Source organism: Phoxinus phoxinus, assembly GCF_949152265.1.
Source record: "Phoxinus phoxinus genome assembly, chromosome: 9".
NCBI classification, from domain to species: Eukaryota; Metazoa; Chordata; class Actinopteri; order Cypriniformes; family Leuciscidae; genus Phoxinus; species Phoxinus phoxinus.
This window is the reverse complement of record NC_136884.1, coordinates 9,783,215-9,804,560: the sequence shown is the minus strand read 5'-3', so window position 1 is coordinate 9,804,560 and position 21,346 is coordinate 9,783,215. Positions and strand designations below refer to the sequence as shown.

Sequence of the window (21,346 nt, the reverse complement as noted above, 5' to 3'; positions counted from 1 at the left end):
CACATTTCATGTTTCCCCCCACTGGCCTTTAAACAACATTAACAAACTGAAGGTGTCTGCCACACTGTCTGTTTGGATTTCCAAATGAGTTTAGGATAAAAGCCTCATGAAATACCGGCTCTCGGCTGTTCTCAGTACGCTGCACTCTTGGTTTCTCTGCTGAGTGCTCTGCACCTGGTATGCATTTCCTACCATGTCTATGAATGCGCCTTTGTAACATGTGTTAGACTAAATCTGACCACCAATAAAATCCCTGAGCATCCCACGAGCAACACCGGCTAATGAAAAGGGGAATCAATTACGTGCTTTTGCATATTTACATCCATATAACTGTGAATAATAATTCATTTTGTTCAAATAAAATATCAATATTTATTAATAATAATTATAATACCGGCAATAACAATATTAATACAAAACAGAAAATCTAAGTTTCATTTAGTTAAACATATATATTTATATTTATACTGTATATTCGACCTCAGAGATGTTCATGAAATCTGCCAAAACAAAGTTTGTTTTTAAAAATGTCCATACTGGAAAGTTTATGTGACACTCATAAAATATCCCAAAATAGTTTTATTGACCTATTGATCTTCAGTTCGCTTACACAATATTTATACAAACATTCTGATTTATAAAATATCATACAAATGACCTTATCTGAAAACATGACAGCCTAGTTTTTCTTATTCAAAAGCCAGTCCATGTCAGTCACTTCAGGCAGCAATGAGTTTTCTACAGAAACGCATACAGTATGTATATATATATATATATATATATATATATATATATATATATATATATATATTCTTGCCAGTTTCAGCTCCAGGGGTCTGAGTGATGTTGTTGGTTGTAATTCTGTAGTTTAATTTGATCATGAATTTGATTAATAAGGATCTGAGAGAGGAGGATCCCAACCAGCTGAAAAAGAGAAGAGAACAGGCTGTCAGTTCAAACTAAATCTAGATGCTTGAATATAGATTGATAGATGCTTAAAAATAAATGCATAATGTAGCCTGTTTGAAATAAGACTAAATCTGCTCACCCACCTTTGTAATTATTACATTTTTCAACTTTTAATTAATTGTAAAGTTGCGAATAAATCAATAGACAATTCTTATTTTTTTATGGAATATTGTAGTATTTATATTGAATAAGCTGTGCACATCATTTTTTTTAAATTCATGTGCCCTTGTAATCTTTAAGCGAAATAACATCCCCTCCCTCTTGCAGCGACATATTTTCTCTTCTCTGATGATGTGTTTCTGTCGTGAGGGCAGGACAATAACCTGTCACTCATATGACATCACAGCAATAACAAACCAAAACCATCCAATCAATTCCCGATAGAAAAAATCATGTCCCACCCTACATTTTTTCTTTTTCGAGAGGCCATTTTATTCATGTCACAATAGGGAAGAAAAGACTATAGAAACTTCCTTTTCATGCCAACTATAAGCAGATTGCCCTCTGATGCCATATCAGGGGTTACCTGTGGGATGGCCAGGCCCAGTGCCATGCCTCCCAACAGGAACAGGTTACTGTGGATCCAGTTCACCACATTATCAATGCAGCCATTGGTATTGATGACGGCACCAGCTAAACCATATGGCAGATCCTGCATCCCATGACCACACATGGTATTTATAACACTCTGATAAAACAGACAAAAGGCAAGGTGGTATTAGGAGGAGGGACATTTAATATATTATTAATATATTTTAGGGCTGTCAAAAGATTAATCGCAATTAATCACATCCAAAATAAAAGTTTGTGTTTACATAATATATGTGTGTGTACTGTGTATAATAATTTATATATATAAAAACACACACAATCATGTATATATTTAAGAAAAAATGGTTATATTTATAAATAAAATATTTATATATAATATAAATTATATAAATGTATATACAGTATATAAATGCAATTATTCCTTAAATATATACATGAATGTGTGTGTATTTATATACATAATAATTCTACACAGTATACACACATATATTATGTAAACACAAACTTTTATTTTGGATGCGATTAATCGCGATTAATCTTTTGACAGCCCTAATATATTTATAATGTTATAATTAAATACAACAATATTATCAATAACATTTCATATATTAATTAATTATATATAATTAATACATTTTAAATAAATTTTATTATATTTTAATATATTCAAATGTAATTATATATTATTGAATATATTAAAGTATATTACATATATCATATTTAAAAGTACAAACATACTTTTTGGAGCCCAATTACAGAAACAATTGATTGTGTTACTGTTTACATGTGTATTCATATCCTTACAACTGTGAATAATAATAATAATAATAATTCCTTTTGTTAAATTAATAATATATACAGGTGAAACTCGAAAAATTAGAATATCGTGCAAAAGTGAATTTATTTCAGTAATTCAACTTAAAAGGTGAAACTAATATATTATATAGACTCATTACATGCAAAGTGAGATATTTCAAGCCTTTATTTGTTATAATTTTGATAATTATGGCTTACAGAATATTTTTAGTATTTATATTTGTAGTTACATTTAAATAAAACCAAAACAGAATATATAGTATTATAATATTCAATATATGTATATAATTATATTTTAATATATTCAACATTTAAATATATAATATTGAGTATATTCCACATATCTTTTTTTGGAGGCCCTTTCTCACCTCCTCTTTGGAGAGCAGGCAGCAGGAGAAGGGTACAGAACAGCGCTCTCTGCTCGGGTTCTCGTTTGAACAATTGAAGTACATGTTCTGAGACCAATCCATGTAAGAGATCCCCCCGCAGCAGTTAAACTGATCATAACACAAAACAGAAACATCAATACCAGCCATTACAAACTATTATTATGCATTATATACATATATACATTACCCGGACCTGTTTTTGTCCATAGTCGATGAGGTTCTGTAGGTCTATATCATCCCTGTAATGCTTGATGGCATTGTCAACCATTTCTGTAACTTTGCCCCGTGCCTGTAATGGATAACTTTAATTGAAAACAGTGGGTTTTTTTTGTCCGAATAATAAAAATGGTAATTTAAAGAGCTGATTCTTTTGGTCAATTGTTGTTGTTAGCTAAAGGTATAGTTCACCCACAAAAGAAGATATTTGAAAGAATGTTGGTAATCAAACACTTGACGGCACCAATTGACATCCATATTTTTTTTTTTACTACCATGGAAGTCAATGGGTGCCATCAACTTTCTGGTTACCAACATTCTTCAAAATATCTTCTTTTGTGTTGAGGGTGAGTAAATCCTTTTTGGGTGAACTATCCCTTAATTACACTGATAGGTAGCAGACACTAGAGGGCGCATCGTGTCAACTAAATACCCAGTGTTTTTGTGACAAGGGGTTTTGTTATAGCATGTCCAGACTCCAGACTGTTTATGCCTGTTCATACAAAGCCTTCACAAATACACGGGCAGTTAATAGTACACTCAAATACTATACTTTAATATGATGAATTAAAAGTAAATAAAAGGTAACATTTTGATATAAATGAGCGACAATTACTTGAGCAAATAAATCACAAATTCACATTAGCTCTAAAAAAAAGGATATACTCAAGCTTGCTTTGTTGTAGCATTGGCATTAGCCTACTAATCTGATTCATGATGCTTTTTTTACCTTGTCTGAGAAGACAAAACCCAGAACACCGGCCACTAGCTGCAGCAGAAAGATGATAGTCAAGATGATGCAGAACTGCAGGGGAATCAGAGTTTGCTATTAGGGTTTGCTTTGTATTTTACATTTTCTATTTAAAAAGCATGTTGTTTGATGCTGTGTGTAGTTTTATCTCCACAAATGACCAAATTACACATAAAATGTAGCCAAATTCTGATGTACCATTCTTAAAATCATCTAAAAATGCCAAAGAAACCGTCCTGTCCTGATGTGACACTTTTGATCAGGCAGCTGGCTTTATTACTGACCGTCTGCAGTAAGCATATGTTCTCCCTCAGAGAACCCACACAGCCACAGAACGTGATGAAGAACATGAGAACGCCCACTATCATCAGCAACAGAGCAGGGTCCACTGTCAGACAGGCCAGCACTGTCTCTGCTGAGCAAAACAGAGCAGACCAGATAGATATATAGAAACTGTTTTTGTGGCATACTTACACTAAGGAAAGATAAATGTTATCTATAATATTTAATGTATACAAACATTTGAAATAATTTAAGTAATTTGAAGTTTATTATGCTCACGAAGGCTGCATTTATTTGACAAAAGTAAGCTAAAGCAGTGTTATTGTGAAATATTATTATACTGTATATAAAAAAACTTTACTGTTTAACATGTAAGTGCCATTACTTCGGTCTTTAATGTTATATGATCATTCAAACATCATTCTAATATGCTGACTTGGTGCTCAATTGTTATAAATTATTTTAGTGCTCAATGTTTTGTAATGGGTCTCATTATTAATATTGGAAACATTAATATATGGAAATCAAGATTATTATTTGTTTCAGAATTCTTTGATGAATTGAAAGTTCAAAAAAAGTTAATTTATTTGAAATAAATCTTTTGAAAACATCTTTGATATGTCCTTACTGTCATTTTTGAACAATTTAATGTGTCCTTGCTGAAAAGTTGTAATTTTATTTATAAAAGTTTCACTTTACCTTGGTAACTCGTATATTACTGGACACTTTCAATTATGGAATCAATTATTAATGGCTGACTTTCTACAATGGCACTGGTCACTTAAAACTATTGCTTTTGCAATATCAGACTGCCTGAACCTTTAAAGTCAAGTGAATGTGTATGATATGGCTATGAAGGGCACTAACATGAGGCAAGCTTCCAAATATTATTTTTATACTTGTTAGATTAATCTAGTTTACGATATAACATTTGTAAGGTCCTTTTCCATAGCTTAGTTGCAGCTTCTACACCAAAAAAATGTATATGTTAGCAGTATCACCATATAAAATAGCTGAAACGCCTAGGAAGAACCCTATAAATAGATATCTGAGGATGTAAACACGGTAAAACAAGTTAACACACTTACCATGTTTAACTATCCTGGAATAAACTCCAATAGATATCAGGGCCAGTGCAATTATCTATAACAGAAAGATAAGGAGTGAGTGTGTATGTTAAAACAAATGTTGTACAGAAACAGAATGGCATTCCTCTCCAGGGTGTGGCAGGATAACATCCTATTCATCGGTTTTCCTAAATATAAAAGGATTTAAGTGAGTAAAATGCTTGACTAAGTAAAGTAAAGACAAAAAAAAAACACAAAAAAACAACAACTGACTTTTCAGAGGGGAAAATGTAACCGTTTTTCACATACTTTTATTATATACATACAGCATCAGCATGTGTGAAAGTTCGTGAGAAGAAAAGTAGAGGAAATTCTATATTAAGAAGTGAAGTTTCAAGGTTCATTCACTCTGCGTTTCTCATACAACTAAAGGTCCCAGTTTGTCTGACACAATGTAGCCCCCTTTCTCGGACACAGCTATCCGGTTACTGCGAAACTCCACATAGTTTTTCTCTGAGAAAGCTGTGTAGACCGTGATCACTTCAAAGCCAGAAAAAAAATCCTAGTCGTTGCCTGAAGGAGCTTTTTAATACATTTTAAAAGTACTTAAATTGGTCTAACTCAAATTATTTAGGTTTATTCATTATAATAATAAAGTTTAAATAATAATTTAAATGATGAAATGATAATAATAATTTTATAATAATTAAATAATAATACAGACCTCATACTGTATTGTACAATTTTTATTGAAAATTAACAATTAAAATGCATTTGCATCTTCATTTTTGTTTAGTCATTCCAAGAATCCATGTGTTTTTGTCATACGCACTAAAAGGAAGGAAACAAGCTCTCCGAGGCACTGATCTAAGATGCTAGCTTGCCTTGAACATTTGCACATTTCCTGTAACACCCACAAAACTGTGATCACTGCATTCACTTCTCATAAAGGTGAAAGCTTTAGCTTTGTATCAGTGCAGATTTGGGTTTGGTGCTTTTTTTTTTTTTTTTACAATGCATTGAGACCCCGTAGAAACTGCTCAGTAGTATTATACTGCATTATATAAAAAAGTGAGTTGTTCTTGAGGCTTTCAGCATGAAATCTCCTTAGGTATTTGCATGTGCATATTTGCACCAGCAAGCATGCAGTACACTCTTATAGCTAAAATCAACTGACTTCTACTTAAATCTACCGATTGCGTCCACTTACATTGTTAAAATTTTCTTGATGCCTTTCTGCAAACAACTTAAGTAATTATACAAGACTGTTTTAAATATTGTGGGTGTCTGATTCTCCCTCTGAAGAGGCGATATTCATTTAGGTCTATTACAATTCTACAGGGCAACAAATAAAAGAAGCAGGGGGCCTCCACTCATCCAAACACCCTGCATGGCTCTATGACTATCAGCATATGAATCAATGAGACCCACTGCTTAGCAACAGCCTCAAGTTCTGAAAAGTTTGGGAAAGTAAACTGGCAGTATCAAGAACTTCACAAAAGAGGGTTTTGTTGATGAGGTCTAATATGAACTCATTATTATTCTAGCAAGATCGTATCACGCAGCAGGGGCAAAATGCAGACAGTTCCCTGAGTGTAACTCAGAACATCAAGTCAAGATCAAACAGGTTAGGCTGTTGTACAATGCGTCATGAACTGTTCAGTATTTTTCGAGGGTATTCAGAGATAGCATGAGGTGCTGTAATACACATTGGTGTTGAGACATGCCCATGGATGATGTTTTCAGGGTTTGTTCATACCTAAAAACCATGAATGCAGGTATGTCTTTATATGAATACACATAAGGCAAGTTGCTTTATAAAAGACTGACTTGATCATCATTCAGTCTGTAAGTGAACTAAGTAGCCTACATCTGTTTCTATATGAAAAGCTTGCTTGGTGTTTGAGCATGTAAAAGTGGGAGTTTCAAAAGTCATTTGGTAAAGCATTAATCATTAAACCTCATCATGTGAGAAGTTAAAAAAGCAGCTCTATTATGCAGTATTTAGTCTCTGTTCTTATATAGTAAAAACCCCAGAGTGTAAAAAGGGTAGGCTATTTTTTAAATATTCTGTAGGCCTATGTGATAATATAATATAGTGTAAGTAAAAGTGATCAGCACTTACCCAAAATAGCATGTTAAAGAGGAAAAGTAAATATTTCACCACTGGACTGACGAAAGTGAACTCCTTGTCTCTTTTGGCTGTCCCCATGATTAGAGGTTTGTGATGTCTCTCACCTACAAACCTTCAGCGTTCATTTAACTTTATCTATCTAGATTTTTTATCCTGCTGAATCAAATCATCCACTCGAATTTTTCTAAAACGTCTCGTCAAGTCTCTCGATGTTTATTAAACACGCTCGAGCGACTAAAAATCACAAGAGCGCATCGCATTGCATCCGTGCTTGTTGTCTCAAAAGGCATTTCCTGATTTCGCTCAGTTAATGAACTCCGAGAAAGCCGAACAGCGGTCGCATGTGCGGTGTAGAAGCACAAGTGGGCGTTTCCTATTTACTTTTCTAAAGAATCACCATGTGTGAGACGAGTGCGTTTGAATATTTTTCAAGTTGAGACCGAAGCAAAACAGTCTATCAGCATTATATGCCCGCTCAATAAGCATAAGGCACTTTTTATTCTCCTGTTGAATTTAGATGGAGATGATGAACCCTCCTGGAGACACCATGAAAGGCCCTCACAGGTTCAACCCACCTGGTGAAAACCCCTTTTTGGAACTTTTATTTTAAAGAGTGATATATATCACACTTCTGCAAAATATAAATGCATGCACAATAATGCATTTTAGAAGTTGAAACGAGACAGAACATAGTTAATTGTCATGGCATATCATGTTTTTACACAACGACTACACAATACATTGTAATCAGTATTGCAATGCCATATTTCTGCAATTAAAGGGATAGTTCACCCAAAAATGAAAATTCTGTCATCATTTACTCACCCTCAAGTTGTTTCAAACCTGTATGAGTTTCTTTCTTCTGTTGAACACAAAAGAAGATATTTTGAAGAATGTTGGTGACCAGTCCATAGTATCTTTTTTTCCTACTATGGAAGTCAATGGGGTCCATCAACTGTCTGGTCACCAACATTCTTCAAAATATCTTCTTTTGTGTTCAACAGGTAAGAGACTGCCATATTATATGCTTTTAATAGGCTACCCCTACTTTTAAAAGTGTAACATTATATTGAATGTATGAAGCTCTAAGCTGAAGGTATAGCAATTAGGGTGAATAACCTACAGTTTAAGTATAGGATAGCGTCATCATCATCATCAGCGTCATCACCTCTGACAGCAGTAATGGGAAATATGATAATTTAAACTATGATGTGTGATGGGTACTTTATGATTTTGATTTTGATTCATGATACAATAGGAATCAGATCCCCCCTAGACTCTGTCCTAATTTGCCTATGTAATAGTAGCCATTTATAATGGTATAGTGTGAGGGGCAAGTTATGGACATTTTAAAAGTTCATTTTAAAACACCAATGAATAAAATCCATTATATATAAATTATAACTTATAATACCTTGGTATTAACTTGTTGTTGCATAGTTGTTACACAAGAGGGCGCGCTTACGTTGCAGTTGCATCTCATGGATTTTTTTTCCCATTATTATTTATATTTATTATAAAATACGCTGTTTTTTTTCTAATCATGATTACTTATAAAAAACATTAATTACTTTTGTAACAATCTCTCTATAATCTGCCGGATATCAGGTGTACAGTCATTATGTATCTCCTTTATCTGATACGGTTGCGTCCATACTGTCTATGGTTGCGTCTGGGTTGAGTTGAGAAGAACTACATGTCCCATGTGGCGTTTCCGGGTGCGTAATGACGCATGAGGTGACGTAGCGCTTCTCTTATCAGTGCAGCAGATGACGCAGCTGTCGTCGGCAGTTAAAGGGCTTTCACTTGTTATACAGTAACAGGACTGTCGATGCTCGCGCTCTTCTCAGCCCAGTTCTCCGACCTTGGGTCATGTTCAGGACGGAGGCGGAGATAGGTAAGTTAAGATGCTTAGACTTTTTTCCCCGCATCCTTAAAACTAACGTACAATAATTTAGCAAAGCTCTTTGGTTACACTATATCGTACCTGCTTAACAGGTTTGTGGAGTCGTATGGTCGAACAGAACGAGGACGTTCTTCGAAAATGGTTATATTTGGTTGCCTTTTGATTTTAAAAGTGTGAGCGCTCAGAGTATGGCGGAAACACACGTACTGTTGAAACTCACTGTATGTTATTACATCATGACTTCATGACCATGTGTAAACAATCACTTTCAACGAGGGATGAAAGCAGCATTTACTGTGTGTGCACAAATAACTAACGGTTTTTAAATGCTTTTGCGTCTTTTGATCTGTCTCTAGACTTGTAAATCCTACTTATCCGGGGTGTTTATGAAAATATGCACATTTGCTATATGCAGATTTGCTATATTTTTTATATTTACACATTTTACGTTATTATTATAGTAGTATAAATTATTATTGTATATTTTAGCTCATACGATACTTTACTAAACACATTCAAAGTTGTGTCCCCGACCCCTCAAGGATCAACCCTATAAACTTGGATTTTAAAATAGTGTAAATTCTATACATAAAAACATATTTAAAAAATGGAATAGTGACATTATTATCCATTCAGGATGTGAACATTTCATGGACAAGTTAATGTCTACTGAGCAACCAAACAAAATACAAGTTAAATTGATAAAAAGCACTTTATCATTCCATCTTATATTTTGTTGGCCAATAGGAAACCATGTTAAAATGTCCTGTCACCATGATTTTGTACATTCATCTACTGATTATTTGAAAGCATTTAGAAAAACTAAAATATATTCAGCATTTGCTTTCCAATAAACACACTGTAGTGTCACCCCTCGAGCACAGTTCTATGGTTAAACAAACTGTAAAACGGTCAACACTTTTACTGTCACCCCGTTACTGTTTTTTATTTACATTTAAAAGGCATAGCTATAGTTCAGTATTTATAATGTTTAGCCTACAATAAGTTGAGATGACACAATGTAATTTATTAGCACTCAAACCCATTCTTTGCAATACCTAATCTATGTTTTCAAATCTTAAAAAATGGCCTTTTCAAAATGGATAAGGCAGCAGTTTTCATGGAATGAGTCTTGAATGTCATGAGTTCATCATGTGTAGTGTGCAGGGTTTGTAATGTTTATACCACTGCTTCATCAACTTTGGCCTACTACACTAGCAACATCAGTCATATCCAGTGCGTTTTACTATGGCCTTGTGATTTGCATTGGACTGTTCTAAAAATGGACTGGATCCATGGAGGGGTTGTTATTGCTTAAGCTGTACACCGTGTCCTCAGGGCAGGTTGTGTGTTTTAGACACACTGGTGTATGAATTAAACCATCAAACCATATTGATTAAGGACACAACATTTTTCAGATTCTCTGAATGGATAAAAAAAAAAAAAATTCTCATTGAGGATTTCTATAAAATATTGTGCAAAAATCTTGTGAGAGAAGTGTCCCGTCACACCCCTAATAGTTTAATATGCAAAACTAATTTTCTGTGATTTATTTTTTTCCTGTAGGTTGCATAGTAGATCATCACTGTCATCTCTAACTGGCTGTGCAGACTAAAACTTGGGTTTCCTTCAAGATTATTTTGGGGGCTTGTAATTATACACCAGCACTGTTTGACCCCTGCAAGTCTCCAAATAAAACCAGGTGGGTTGCCAGTGTGACATATAATTTTTTTGTTACCTAATAGCTGATCAACAGAACATGCTTGAATAAAACCAGCATTGTGTGTGATAGTTTAAAGCTGATTCTTAACTTTTCTTTCTTCACAGAGTGCCATCTTTCCACTATTCATTGAAAACAGGAAGAGGAAGTAGCCTAAAGCAAGAGCACGTTTTTTCTCAAGGTTATCATAGCCTGACATGCCTGTGTTTCCACTGCTGCTATGGAGAACGTAACTGCTAGCGAGGAACCATCCGGTACATTGATGTACCGCGTGGAACGACCCGTGTTCAATGAAGGTTATATTGACTCAGAGCTTCTGCACAGGAAGAAAAGGACACCAAAGTCCTGTAGACGGAGAATAACTGAGCATCTCCGGTAAGGCTATTTAAATAGATTCTGCTTTCATGGTTACTAATGAAAAGTCTGTGTTTTGTAAGCTACAGTGGAGTCCAAAAGTCTGAGATTGCATTGAGAAATTTTCTGCAGTATTTCTAGGTCACTAATCATATAAGCAAATTTGTGATATTGATCATGTGACTCTTTGTACACATTATTAGATGTTCATCCACTGAAGCACAAGATGATCATTCTCGTATCATGCCAGAGAACATGATCATTAGGTTTTACACTAACTTGTGGAGTTCATGCACAAAAGAGAGACAAACCAAATACTAAGACTTTCTGACATTCAACATTTCATTCAAATTGTTATGCTGATTAAATAATTAATATTGAAAAGTGTATTAAATTATAAAAAGCTAAATAAAAGCATTAGTGGTATCAGACTTTTGGACTCAAGTGTATATATAAACTAGGTTTCCAATCATCATCTTATTGTGATTTTTCTCCACTGTAGTTTATAACTTCTAATAATAATAATAATGGTATCAGGTTCACGTCTTATCTCAACTTCAGAAAATCAGCTTAGGCTTGGACTGATAAAACAACAGTCATAATATAATAATATATTCATTATTTGATCATATCCTCCATATAAGATTGCATTACTACTAGTATTACACAACAATAGTGACACATTACATTTGTTAAACCTGCCCGTCCCAGTCGGAGTTGGATGAATTGATGACTCTGTTTCAATGGACAAGGACAGACTATAATTTAAGTTGTCATTCACTGATAATCTTGTTAATGTATATTCAAATATGGTGCATCAAAACGCGTCACATCTGATTTGATATGAAGGATACAAAATGTATTTGAACGCTTTTCAGTGTTTGAATATGCACATATTCAAATCACACAAATGAAAATTTTAAACTGTGAAGGAGATGTATTTGTACTAACAGCCATCTCTCCCTTATTTTTCAGCTGCTCGTCTGAGAAAGCCAAATCGGTTGCACTTAGTTTTTTCCCCATTTTAACATGGCTGCCTTCATATCGACTAAAGGAATACCTGTTTGGGGACATCGTTTCTGGCATCAGCACAGGTGTAATGCAGCTACCTCAAGGTCAGATGTTATTGAAAACCCTTCTATATTAAATATGAATAATTATATAAAAAATTTATGTCATTATTATTATAGTATGTTAGTTATGTTATTAATTTATCTAGTTTACTCTTATGACATCGATCACTGGGAAAGTTTGATCATTTGCTTCTCTTTCTCACATTTAACAGGTCTTGCTTATGCGATGCTGGCAGCTGTTCCTCCAGTGTTTGGGTTATATTCGTCATTTTATCCCGTCCTATTATACACATTCTTTGGTACCTCCAGACATATATCAATAGGTGAGACTCAATGGAATGCATCCCAAGGTTTTAATAACATGCTTGTGACTTGCAAAATATAGTCTCAGCCTCAGTTGGACCACCCACAGTCCAGTCATTGACCGTCTAAATGGAAAGTGTTTCCTTGGTCTGGAAAGTTGTATTCTGATTAGTTAACTTTACGTGGTGAATTTACGCAACGTGACTTCATAGAGATTGTCGTGCAATGTTTTATCACACCTGTCTATTATTGTAGTATAATTTATTTTAGATAAACCTACCCCATGCAGCACATTAAATCATTACAAACTGCAGTTAGTCTCACAAGCTGCAATGTAGGCCTGTTTTTGTTTTCCTCTTTTTTTCCAAAATACTGCTTGTGCAAAAGACCGCAGACTGTTGGTGCTACTTGAAAAGTGACATTCCTCTGTACAGTTTTGCTAAGTCAGTGTGATTAAGCAAAGCATTACTGCCAGTCTAAACAAGTGTAGTTCAGTTGGATAAGATTTAAAATCCTTAGTCTGATTTCAGTGTCCCGACTTTCATAAGAAGGAAAAGAAAGTGTTATTTCTAAGAGCCTTATTTGAGGGGGTTCAGATGTCATTGCACTTGTTTTATGGGTGGGTAGATGCCCTGCAGTTTTTGTTTTTGTCTTATGTGGGGATCTTCAAACTCCCAGAAATCTCTGTAGGATATTAGAAACACCACTGAGGAGATGGATCAAAGGTTACCCAAACCAGAGTTGTTGCTTCAGTATCTTGCTTTTTCGGCCCCGTGGCGTGAATTGAGAGTGAGAGAATGGGCAACAGTCCAAATGTTTGGCAAGGTCCTGCTGCACAGAGGCATGCTGCCTCCTGTTTAAACAACACTCACACTCTGTCCCTCTACAGTGTAAAACAGACCAAGTTGCAGAGGGCTTTATCTAGATGGAGAGCCATGGCATAGCTCACTTACGTAAATACACTTGGAAATATTTGCTCGCATGACAGTGGGGCTCCTGCTCCGTGATGACACTGTCACCTTACATTGTGTACCTTACAGCAATTACACCACCTGTTATTCTCTCACACAATGACTTAAGACATCAAGACACTTAAAATAGTATAATTCAATATAGTCCAATCACACTTTTTAAGCAAAGCATTTAACATAAAAAGAAGTTTGTGACGTTTGAAATAATCAAACAGTAGTTAAAAGTAAAAAGTAGGTGTGTGTGTGTGTGTATAAGACAACCAAAAAATGGCATCCATGCATAAGTTTTCTTTTAAACAGTTTTATTGGTGTTTTTCTTCAGGCACTTTTGCAGTAATCAGTCTTATGATTGGCGGGGTGGCTGTAAGGGAGGTCCCGGACTCCATGTTTGCAGTCAATGGGACCAACGCATCACAGGTTGTGGATTTTGACGCCCGTGATGCCAGAAGAGTGGAAGTGGTTGTAGCTCTGACAACTCTAGTAGGAATCATTCAGGTAGGCCACTTTCTGATCTTACCCACACGTTTGAACATCACAAAGAGTGTAGAATCTAGTCATCTCATTTTTTTTTTAATTAAGGGTGAAGTGTGTAATTTCTGATATCAAAGAATGAATTATTTAATTATTTCTGTCTTGACATGCTAAATTCATCTTTATTTGTCATTTGATTGCCCCATTAGAACTGTAGTAGATCAAAACTAGTGCATTCTCAGTATCTGTGCTAGGAATGCAAGTAAATTCCTGCAACACAGTCGTATGTTGCTATTACGAAGCACAATGATAACAGCATGTTTGTGATATCACCCCCGTATGTTGTAGATAAACATTCTAGCAATTCTCAGTCACTCTGCTCACATTATCAGCAAAAATGGCCAGCTTTATAAAGAAATACTTTGTAAGAGAAAGAAGTACAATGTTACCATAAACCTATTAAAACAAGTTTATGGTATACATCACAGGCAAATCTGCAGGCCTACACAGTGTTTATAATAGACACCTTTCATGGAATACTGTAAACCTGCTCAAGTTGATGACTTTGTGTGATTCTCCTCAAGTTACTGTAACCCGTTGTACTTTCATGTCGATGTTTGGGAACATAATTGTGTTCTGATGATCTGTAGTTTGTTCTGGGCCTGCTGAGATTCGGCTTCCTGGCTATTTACCTGACTGAACCGCTGGTGCGAGGTTTCACTACGGCTGCCGCTGTGCACGTCTCAGTGTCGCAGCTCAAGTATCTGCTGGGAGTGCACACTGCGCGCTTTAATGGGCCTCTCTCTGTAGTGTATGTGAGTAAACTTTGACCCTGGGGAAACTCCATGGTGTTTGTTTTTGATATGCGACACTTGATGTACCTATGAGCATGTTTCATATTACTTCATAAACACTTATTCTCATCGCTTAAGGTGTTTGCTTGAGATATTTTTTGAATAGTGAATGAATAAAAATAGTTGTTAACTAAAACTGAAACTTAAAAATAATATTCTTTAATTGAAAAAAAAAAACTGAAATAAGATGTAAATAATAGATCTTAGAACTTTGAAGACTATGTACTGATCTGTGATTGTTCTTTTGTAGTTGTGGCATTCATTTTGTTTTCCCCCCAGAGCATTGAAGCTGTCTTCAGGAACATTGCAAGCACTAATGTTGTCACGCTCATTATTGGACTGGTGTGCACTGTGTTCCTGTATATCATCAAAGATCTCAATGAACGCTTCAAGAAGAAGCTACCTATCCCCATCCCTGGAGAAATCATAGTGGTATACCTTTAAAGGCCCTTTCCATGAAACACTATACTCACACATGCACTCACAGTTCCTTTGTGTAAATCCATGATGTTCTTGTTCTTTAAAGGTAATCGTGTCCACTGGAATCTCGTACGGGATGCTTATGTCTGAAAACTATGGTGTAGAAGTTGTGGGTAAAATTCCCACTGGGTAAGATCACGCAACTTTAAAGTTTCTGAACTGAAACGGTTTACATTTTTACAAATGTTTACATTTTTAATATTTCTTTCTTAATGTTTTGTTTTAAGGTTGCTGCCACCCAAGATTCCAGACTTCTCAGTCTTTCCGAACCTCCTCGCAGACGCCATTACTATATCTGTTGTTGGCTTCTCGATTGCAATATCATTAGCCAAAATCTTTGCTCTCAAGCATGGCTACAGTGTGGATGGAAATCAGGTAGAGAATAAAATTAAATATCTGTAAAAGTCATCATTTCATAAGAAGGAAAAGAAAGTGTTATTTCTAAGAGCCTTATTTGTGGTGGTCCAGACGTCATTGCACTGTTTTATTGGGTAGGTAGATGCCCTGCAGTTTTTGTTTTTGTCTTGTTTAATGTGGGATAGTTCTGCCTTGTACATTTGCCCTAAAAACATTCAAGCACAATGTCACACTTGTGCTATATAACATAATGTCAAAAAAGTTGAATTTACTTTAAAGGAGCATACTTTTTAAGCATCTTTGTTAGTTTTGAAGTGATAAAACAATAGATATACTGCTGCACTGTCTCTAATTCAGTTGTCCCATACTTCATTGTCCAAGTAATTTGATTCAGTGTTTCCTAGAAGCAGGGACATGGATTTTTATTCAGCTGCCCTTTATTTTGGTTTCTATGGCTTTAAACTGCAGCCGAATATCTGAATTAGCCAGACCACACAGTTACTTGGTTACTTTCCATTTAGCAGATCCTTTTGTCAAAATGACTTATAGTACACTAATTGCAAGGAAGGTTCATATGTGACCTCAGTAACTCACCAGTTCGTCTGTTTAGGACGGAACTTTTGTGTTCTCAACTTCCTGAAGTTCCCTTTATGTAAAAAATCAGGGCTATGTTTGGAATAGCATGCTAACATACTACTTTTACTATATCTGCTGTATATTTATGTGTACGATGCTGTTCAAAAGTTGGTCAGTACATTTTTTTTTTTTTTTGTTAGTTTTTGGAAGAAGCCTCTTTTGCTGTTTAGACCATATTTATTTGATCATAAAAACAGTAAAATGGTAAGACTGAAACATTATTACAATTTAAAATACCTGTTTTCTATTTTAAAATGCAATAAGTTCCTGTGATTCCAAAGCCGAATTTTCAGCAGTCATTAGTCCAGTCTTCAGTGTCAAATGAGTCAAACTGTAGTTTTAATATTTTTATGATCCTGAGGTAAAACCTGATGGTCTTATGCAGTCATTTTGTGTTTAATGTGACTAGGAGCTCATGGCGCTGGGACTTTGTAACTTTATGAGTTCATTCTTCCACACGTTTGTCGTTACCGCCTCAATGTCTCGCAGCCTGGTGCAGGAGAGCACAGGAGGACACACTGAAGTAAGTGAGACGTTCTTGTAAAAGATGTCATATCGATAATTGTATGTACTTATTGGTTATTGCAAAAGTACATTTCCTGAAATGGAGTGTCCCTCTGTTACTGACCTCATCACAGTGGCTATATCAGTGCTGTAAAACCTTAAAGATAAGATAAGACAGTCGTGCCTCCTAAAAGACTCAATTGAATTATGTTGATGTGTGTGTCTGCAGATTGCAGGACTGTTGGCGTCCCTACTCGTGCTACTGGTTGTGGTGGCCGTTGGATTTGTCTTTCAGCCTTTACCTACAGTATGTGAAAAGATTTCTGATATGCTTGCCATGGAGCTCATTGATTTTGTGCAATCAAAAGAAAACCACCTAAAATGTTTGTCTTAGTACAAAAGAAGTTAGAGATCAGGGTGTTTATTTAGTGTCCTGTTTGTACTCTCTTTAGACTGTGTTGGCTGCTATCATCATGGTCAATCTTCTGGGGATGTTTAAGCAAATGAAAGACATTCCTGTATTATGGAGAACCAGCAAGATTGAACTGGTGAGCTTCAGAGGCACTTCTCATTTCAACCTTTTCTTTGAATGGCTCTTTCTACTTAATATACTTCATGTGTGTGGGTTTTTTTTTGGGGGACTTGATGAAATCTAGTTTTGTTGTTGTTAATGTCTGACTTGTTTTCTTCAGGCAATTTGGCTGGTGTCCTTTTTTGCATCGGTTCTCCTTGGTCTGGATTATGGTCTGGTGGTTTCCATGGGCTTTGCCATGCTGACAGTTATTTACAGAACACAGTGGTAAAACACAATGTCTTACTGCTCTGATGCAAAATAATTTAATATCAAGATTTATAAACAAAACTTATGCTGAAGTTATTTACCAAAAATATGAATGCATTATTTGTAGCTGTATTTTATTGAAATGTATTTAGTACATAAAAATCATTATTAAAATAGTTATTCAATAATTTGTTTACACATGGACAATTTATTCAGTGCATTAATTCATTGTTCTAATGGCAATTCATGCACTAGTTTTTTTTTTTTTTAGTAGTTCAGCATAAAAACGAATTGTTTTAAAATATTTATTTAATTCATCAATCAAACCAGTTTAAAAAAAAACCTGTAATATTGGAGAACAAAGTAAATCTGAGCTTTTATTTATAGTAAATAATTAGTAAAATATTTATATTATCTGAATTTTGTTTACCTTATTACTTTTTCATTTGAAATGTCTAATTTTCTTTTGTTTTAAGCCCTAAGAATGCTCTTCTTGGACAAATCCCAGATACTGGATTGTACTGTGATGTGGATGAATATGAAGAGGTAAGACATTGCTTTTAAAATATATTAAACCATCGTAACTTTCTAGTTCTGGGTCATCTTTACATGAGACTGAACCCATAACCATCTCATGAGTAACATTAGCTTGCTCCACTTCAAAACTGTTGTTCTCAGCTTTTCTTAGTCACAGTCACCCGATTAGTCCTGATTTAATTCATCATCCTTTTTCCACCCACAATCTTTGTCGTCTTATCTGCCGTTTGTTCTCTTGATCAAGGCTGAGGAATGCTCAGGGATTAAGATTTTTCAGTCCAATACCTCCATCTACTTTGCAAACAGTGACCTGTATGTGAGCGCCCTCAAGGCGAAGGTGAGTCTAAATGCTTGATGTTATGATTAACTTGTGTTTTAGACCGAATTCTTTTGTGTGTGCGTGTGTTTTACTGTTTTGTCCTTGAGTACATCTTATTGTGTGGAGAAAAGCTCACATGAACTGCAAGTGCCTCATAAAGTTCAGTGTATTTTGCAGATATTATAGTTGTTGTTCTGTACATTTTGCTTTTTTTGACTACAGACTGGAATTGACCCGGCACAACTGCTCACTTCCAGGAAATCACAGCTAAAATATGCGAAAAGAGACAACGGGGAGAGTAAAACCATAAACCACGGCTCTTCACTCAAGAAACATGCAGTTGTCTTACTGGTATGTTGTTGTTGTTTTTTTATCTGTGATCATAACACAGATATATGCATATACATATGCAAGACAAATGTAATTTTAAATGACAAATTAAAGCATGCAATCTCGAAACTTCACCCTGACTCTTAAAATAAGGCACTATAGCGTAAAGTTTCTTTCTTGTAATGTGGTGGTTTGGTGATTCAACATTTCTGACCTGACATGTTCTGTGGTGTCACAACAGGATGTGGAGCTGGGTGTCACTCATGAGGTGGTGAATGGGCCGCAAAAACAGATGCATGTGTACACCAATGGGCAGACAACTGAGAACCACACTGAGTCTGAATCTGAGGATGACTTCTTTCTGCAGCGTCTAAGCCCCATTCACTCCATCATACTGGACTTTACTCCTGTTAACTTTATTGACTCTGTAGGAGCCAAAACCATTAAATCAGTAAGTTGATAGCTTTTATTCTCAAAGATGACACTTGCCTCTGTAAAGACAGAACAGTGAGATCTGGCTTAATACGTTAAACCACATGATCAATACAATCAACTGAACACAACTTGCACTGACATATCTTAAAATGTCAATGTTTTGTCACAAGATGCATATGAGTAATGTTTTTTTTCTAAGGAATGTTTATAAAAACTACTTAAATATCCTAATTGAACTGAGGCCAAGTCCTAGTGTAATCTAAGCCCTGACTGTGAAACAAGGCCTTAATGTTAAATTGCCATTACTTTTCCATCATTGTTTGTGGTACAGATATGACTTGGCTTATTGAGAAAAGGTGTGCTGTTACTTTCCCAGGTGATCCAATTTATGATATTCACCCCGGGGATGATAAAATGAGCAAATACCACAACACAACACCTTTCACAACACCTTGGCAACCACCCACAACATTGCAGAAATCTACTACAGAAATATTCAGTCATTTGTAGCTCTACATTTTACAATAGTTCTCCTTTGTTCTACAGGTGATCAAGGAGTATGCAACAGTTGACGTGACAGTTGTACTTGCTGGATGTAGCAGTAAGTAATTCATTTAATTTTTACATATAGATATACTTTTACATAATATAACAATGTTTTTTTTTAAACTTTATCAGAGTACATACAATACTTACCCTATGTAGTAATTACATTTAAAAATGTATGTAATATAATTGAAGTTCAACAAAGTTATGATGAATGTCAAATGTCTTTATGTAGGTTAAAGTTCATTCTGATATATTTGTTGAACGTGGTAAACATCTCCACCTAGAGTTGGAACTAATAAACGGTCATATGGCCAAACTCAAATGTAGGTTAACATTAATGTAACGAATGATTCTTTCCTAAGATCCTTACAAGACTTTGTATATGTTTGTGTTGTGCAGGGATCCTTCTCTCTGATCTCGGGACACTACAGTTCTTCTGTGAGCCTGTGACCTCAGACCTCATTTTCCCTACTATTCATGACGCAGTCTTGCACTGTAAACACAGGAAGAACCTCCCCATCTGTCCTGACATCCATTGAACACACAAACCAAACTGACATTTCAACTCTGTGTTGGAAGGAGCACAAGTTCTGTTACTTTAATGGGGTCATTTAGGATGGATGACACGATAACAACTGGCTGGGAAAGTTTTAGCAATGACCAGGCCAACATGTTTTCAATATAAACGCTTTATTTAATGTGAATATACCAGCAAATGTTGGGCTAAATATCATTGGTGCACTTGTTTTATTGCACTAGCCTTGATCTTAAGCTCTACCACAACTTGTTACGAATGACTATAATAAAACACTCTGTACCTTCAGTTCTTTTAAGTGCAATTAGGGTAGATGGATTCTTGACCGGTGTTTATTTTTTGGCACTCGTCTATTGACATTCCATTAAGCTTATTTTTCGGATAGAAATTTCGTTTTACAGTTGTACGCCATGTGCTTGCTGTTTATTGCTACAAATAATTATATTTTCACAGCATTTCATTTTCATTTACTTTTTGCTCCTCATCTGGCTGTAGTTTGTTACATAAGGCTTAGTGTTACATATTTAAAACCTGATCTCCATTTAATCAAGACACTTTAGTCTAAAGATTTATCCAGGTCGTACCAGGGTTTCTTAGAACCTACTGCAATTTATTTTTGTGGCTATATAGAATATTATTAACATAAAGGGGTCTTAGTTAATGATTATTGAAACAGATTCCATGAAGTCTTGACAATTCATTTCAGGTGTAACATGGAAAGCCCAAGGGCTGAGACTGTCTCTGACATGTTTGACACAGATATTGCCCATGAAATGTTCACTTCGAGCACTTTGGTTCACAGCAAGTGCACGCACACAATTACTTATTATTCTGTACTAATATTTAGATGCTGTTTCTTTACAGTAATGAAGACCAAAAAGTTTCACAATCAGTTGTAACTGCATTGAATGTAGTGCATTGTCTTTTTATGCTTTTGTGGAATTAAGGTATTTTTGTATAAATAAATCATGACTCTAAATTAAATGTTTTTTCCTCAAACATGCCCTCTAGTTTGTATAATTACTAATTTATTACAGGCATAACTATCCCAAAGA

The 21,346-nt window shown here is 35.2% G+C and overlaps 2 protein-coding genes across 3 annotated transcripts; one reads left to right on the top strand and one right to left on the bottom strand.

Annotated features, from left to right (window-relative positions):
* Positions 1-374: 374 nt before the first annotated feature.
* tspan33a (tetraspanin 33a) lies at positions 375-7,753 on the bottom strand. 2 transcript variants are annotated; one of them, XM_079623722.1, is made up of 9 exons: positions 7,168-7,499; positions 5,064-5,118; positions 3,978-4,105; positions 3,673-3,747; positions 2,920-3,015; positions 2,706-2,834; positions 1,496-1,657; positions 798-924; positions 375-759 (listed from the first exon to the last, which is right to left on the bottom strand). In XM_079623722.1, the coding sequence occupies exons 1-8, from the start codon at positions 7,252-7,254 to the stop codon at positions 823-825; spliced, it is 834 nt and encodes a 277-aa protein (XP_079479848.1). In that variant the 5' UTR covers positions 7,255-7,499; the 3' UTR covers positions 375-759; positions 798-822. The 2 variants fall into 2 exon arrangements, with proteins under 2 accessions (XP_079479848.1, XP_079479847.1); XM_079623721.1 differs by having other exon boundaries at positions 376-759; positions 3,978-4,108; positions 7,168-7,753.
* Positions 7,754-8,890: 1,137 nt separating this feature from the next.
* Positions 8,891-21,294, top strand: slc26a5 (solute carrier family 26 member 5). Its single transcript, XM_079622837.1, has 20 exons — positions 8,891-9,073; positions 10,649-10,784; positions 10,910-11,177; positions 12,132-12,271; positions 12,442-12,552; positions 13,826-13,998; positions 14,625-14,789; positions 15,108-15,260; positions 15,355-15,437; positions 15,536-15,683; positions 16,711-16,824; positions 17,035-17,112; positions 17,258-17,353; positions 17,498-17,604; positions 18,063-18,132; positions 18,368-18,460; positions 18,665-18,793; positions 19,014-19,223; positions 19,754-19,808; positions 20,156-21,294. The coding sequence occupies exons 3-20, from the start codon at positions 11,023-11,025 to the stop codon at positions 20,293-20,295; spliced, it is 2,220 nt and encodes a 739-aa protein (XP_079478963.1). The 5' UTR covers positions 8,891-9,073; positions 10,649-10,784; positions 10,910-11,022; the 3' UTR covers positions 20,296-21,294.
* The last annotated feature ends 52 nt before the right edge of the window (positions 21,295-21,346 follow it).

What these genes read in the sequence shown, in the direction of transcription:
- tspan33a (XM_079623721.1), bottom strand. Translation starts at nt 7,254, where the DNA reads ATGGGGACAGCCAAAAGAGACAAGGAGTTCACTTTCGTCAGTCCAGTG. An exon ending in TCTTTAACATGCTATTTTGG is followed by an intron (nt 5,119 to 7,167) that starts GTAAGTGCTGAT and finishes TTTCTGTTATAG; the next exon opens with ATAATTGCACTGGCCCTGAT. An exon ending in GCCTGCTCTCCAAAGAGGAG is followed by an intron (nt 1,658 to 2,705) that starts GTGAGAAAGGGC and finishes CTGTTTTATCAG; the next exon opens with AGTGTTATAAATACCATGTG.
- slc26a5 (XM_079622837.1), top strand. Translation starts at nt 11,023, where the DNA reads ATGGAGAACGTAACTGCTAGCGAGGAACCATCCGGTACATTGATGTAC. An exon ending in GAGCCAAAACCATTAAATCA is followed by an intron (nt 19,224 to 19,753) that starts GTAAGTTGATAG and finishes TTTGTTCTACAG; the next exon opens with GTGATCAAGGAGTATGCAAC. An exon ending in TGTACTTGCTGGATGTAGCA is followed by an intron (nt 19,809 to 20,155) that starts GTAAGTAATTCA and finishes TGTGTTGTGCAG; the next exon opens with GGATCCTTCTCTCTGATCTC.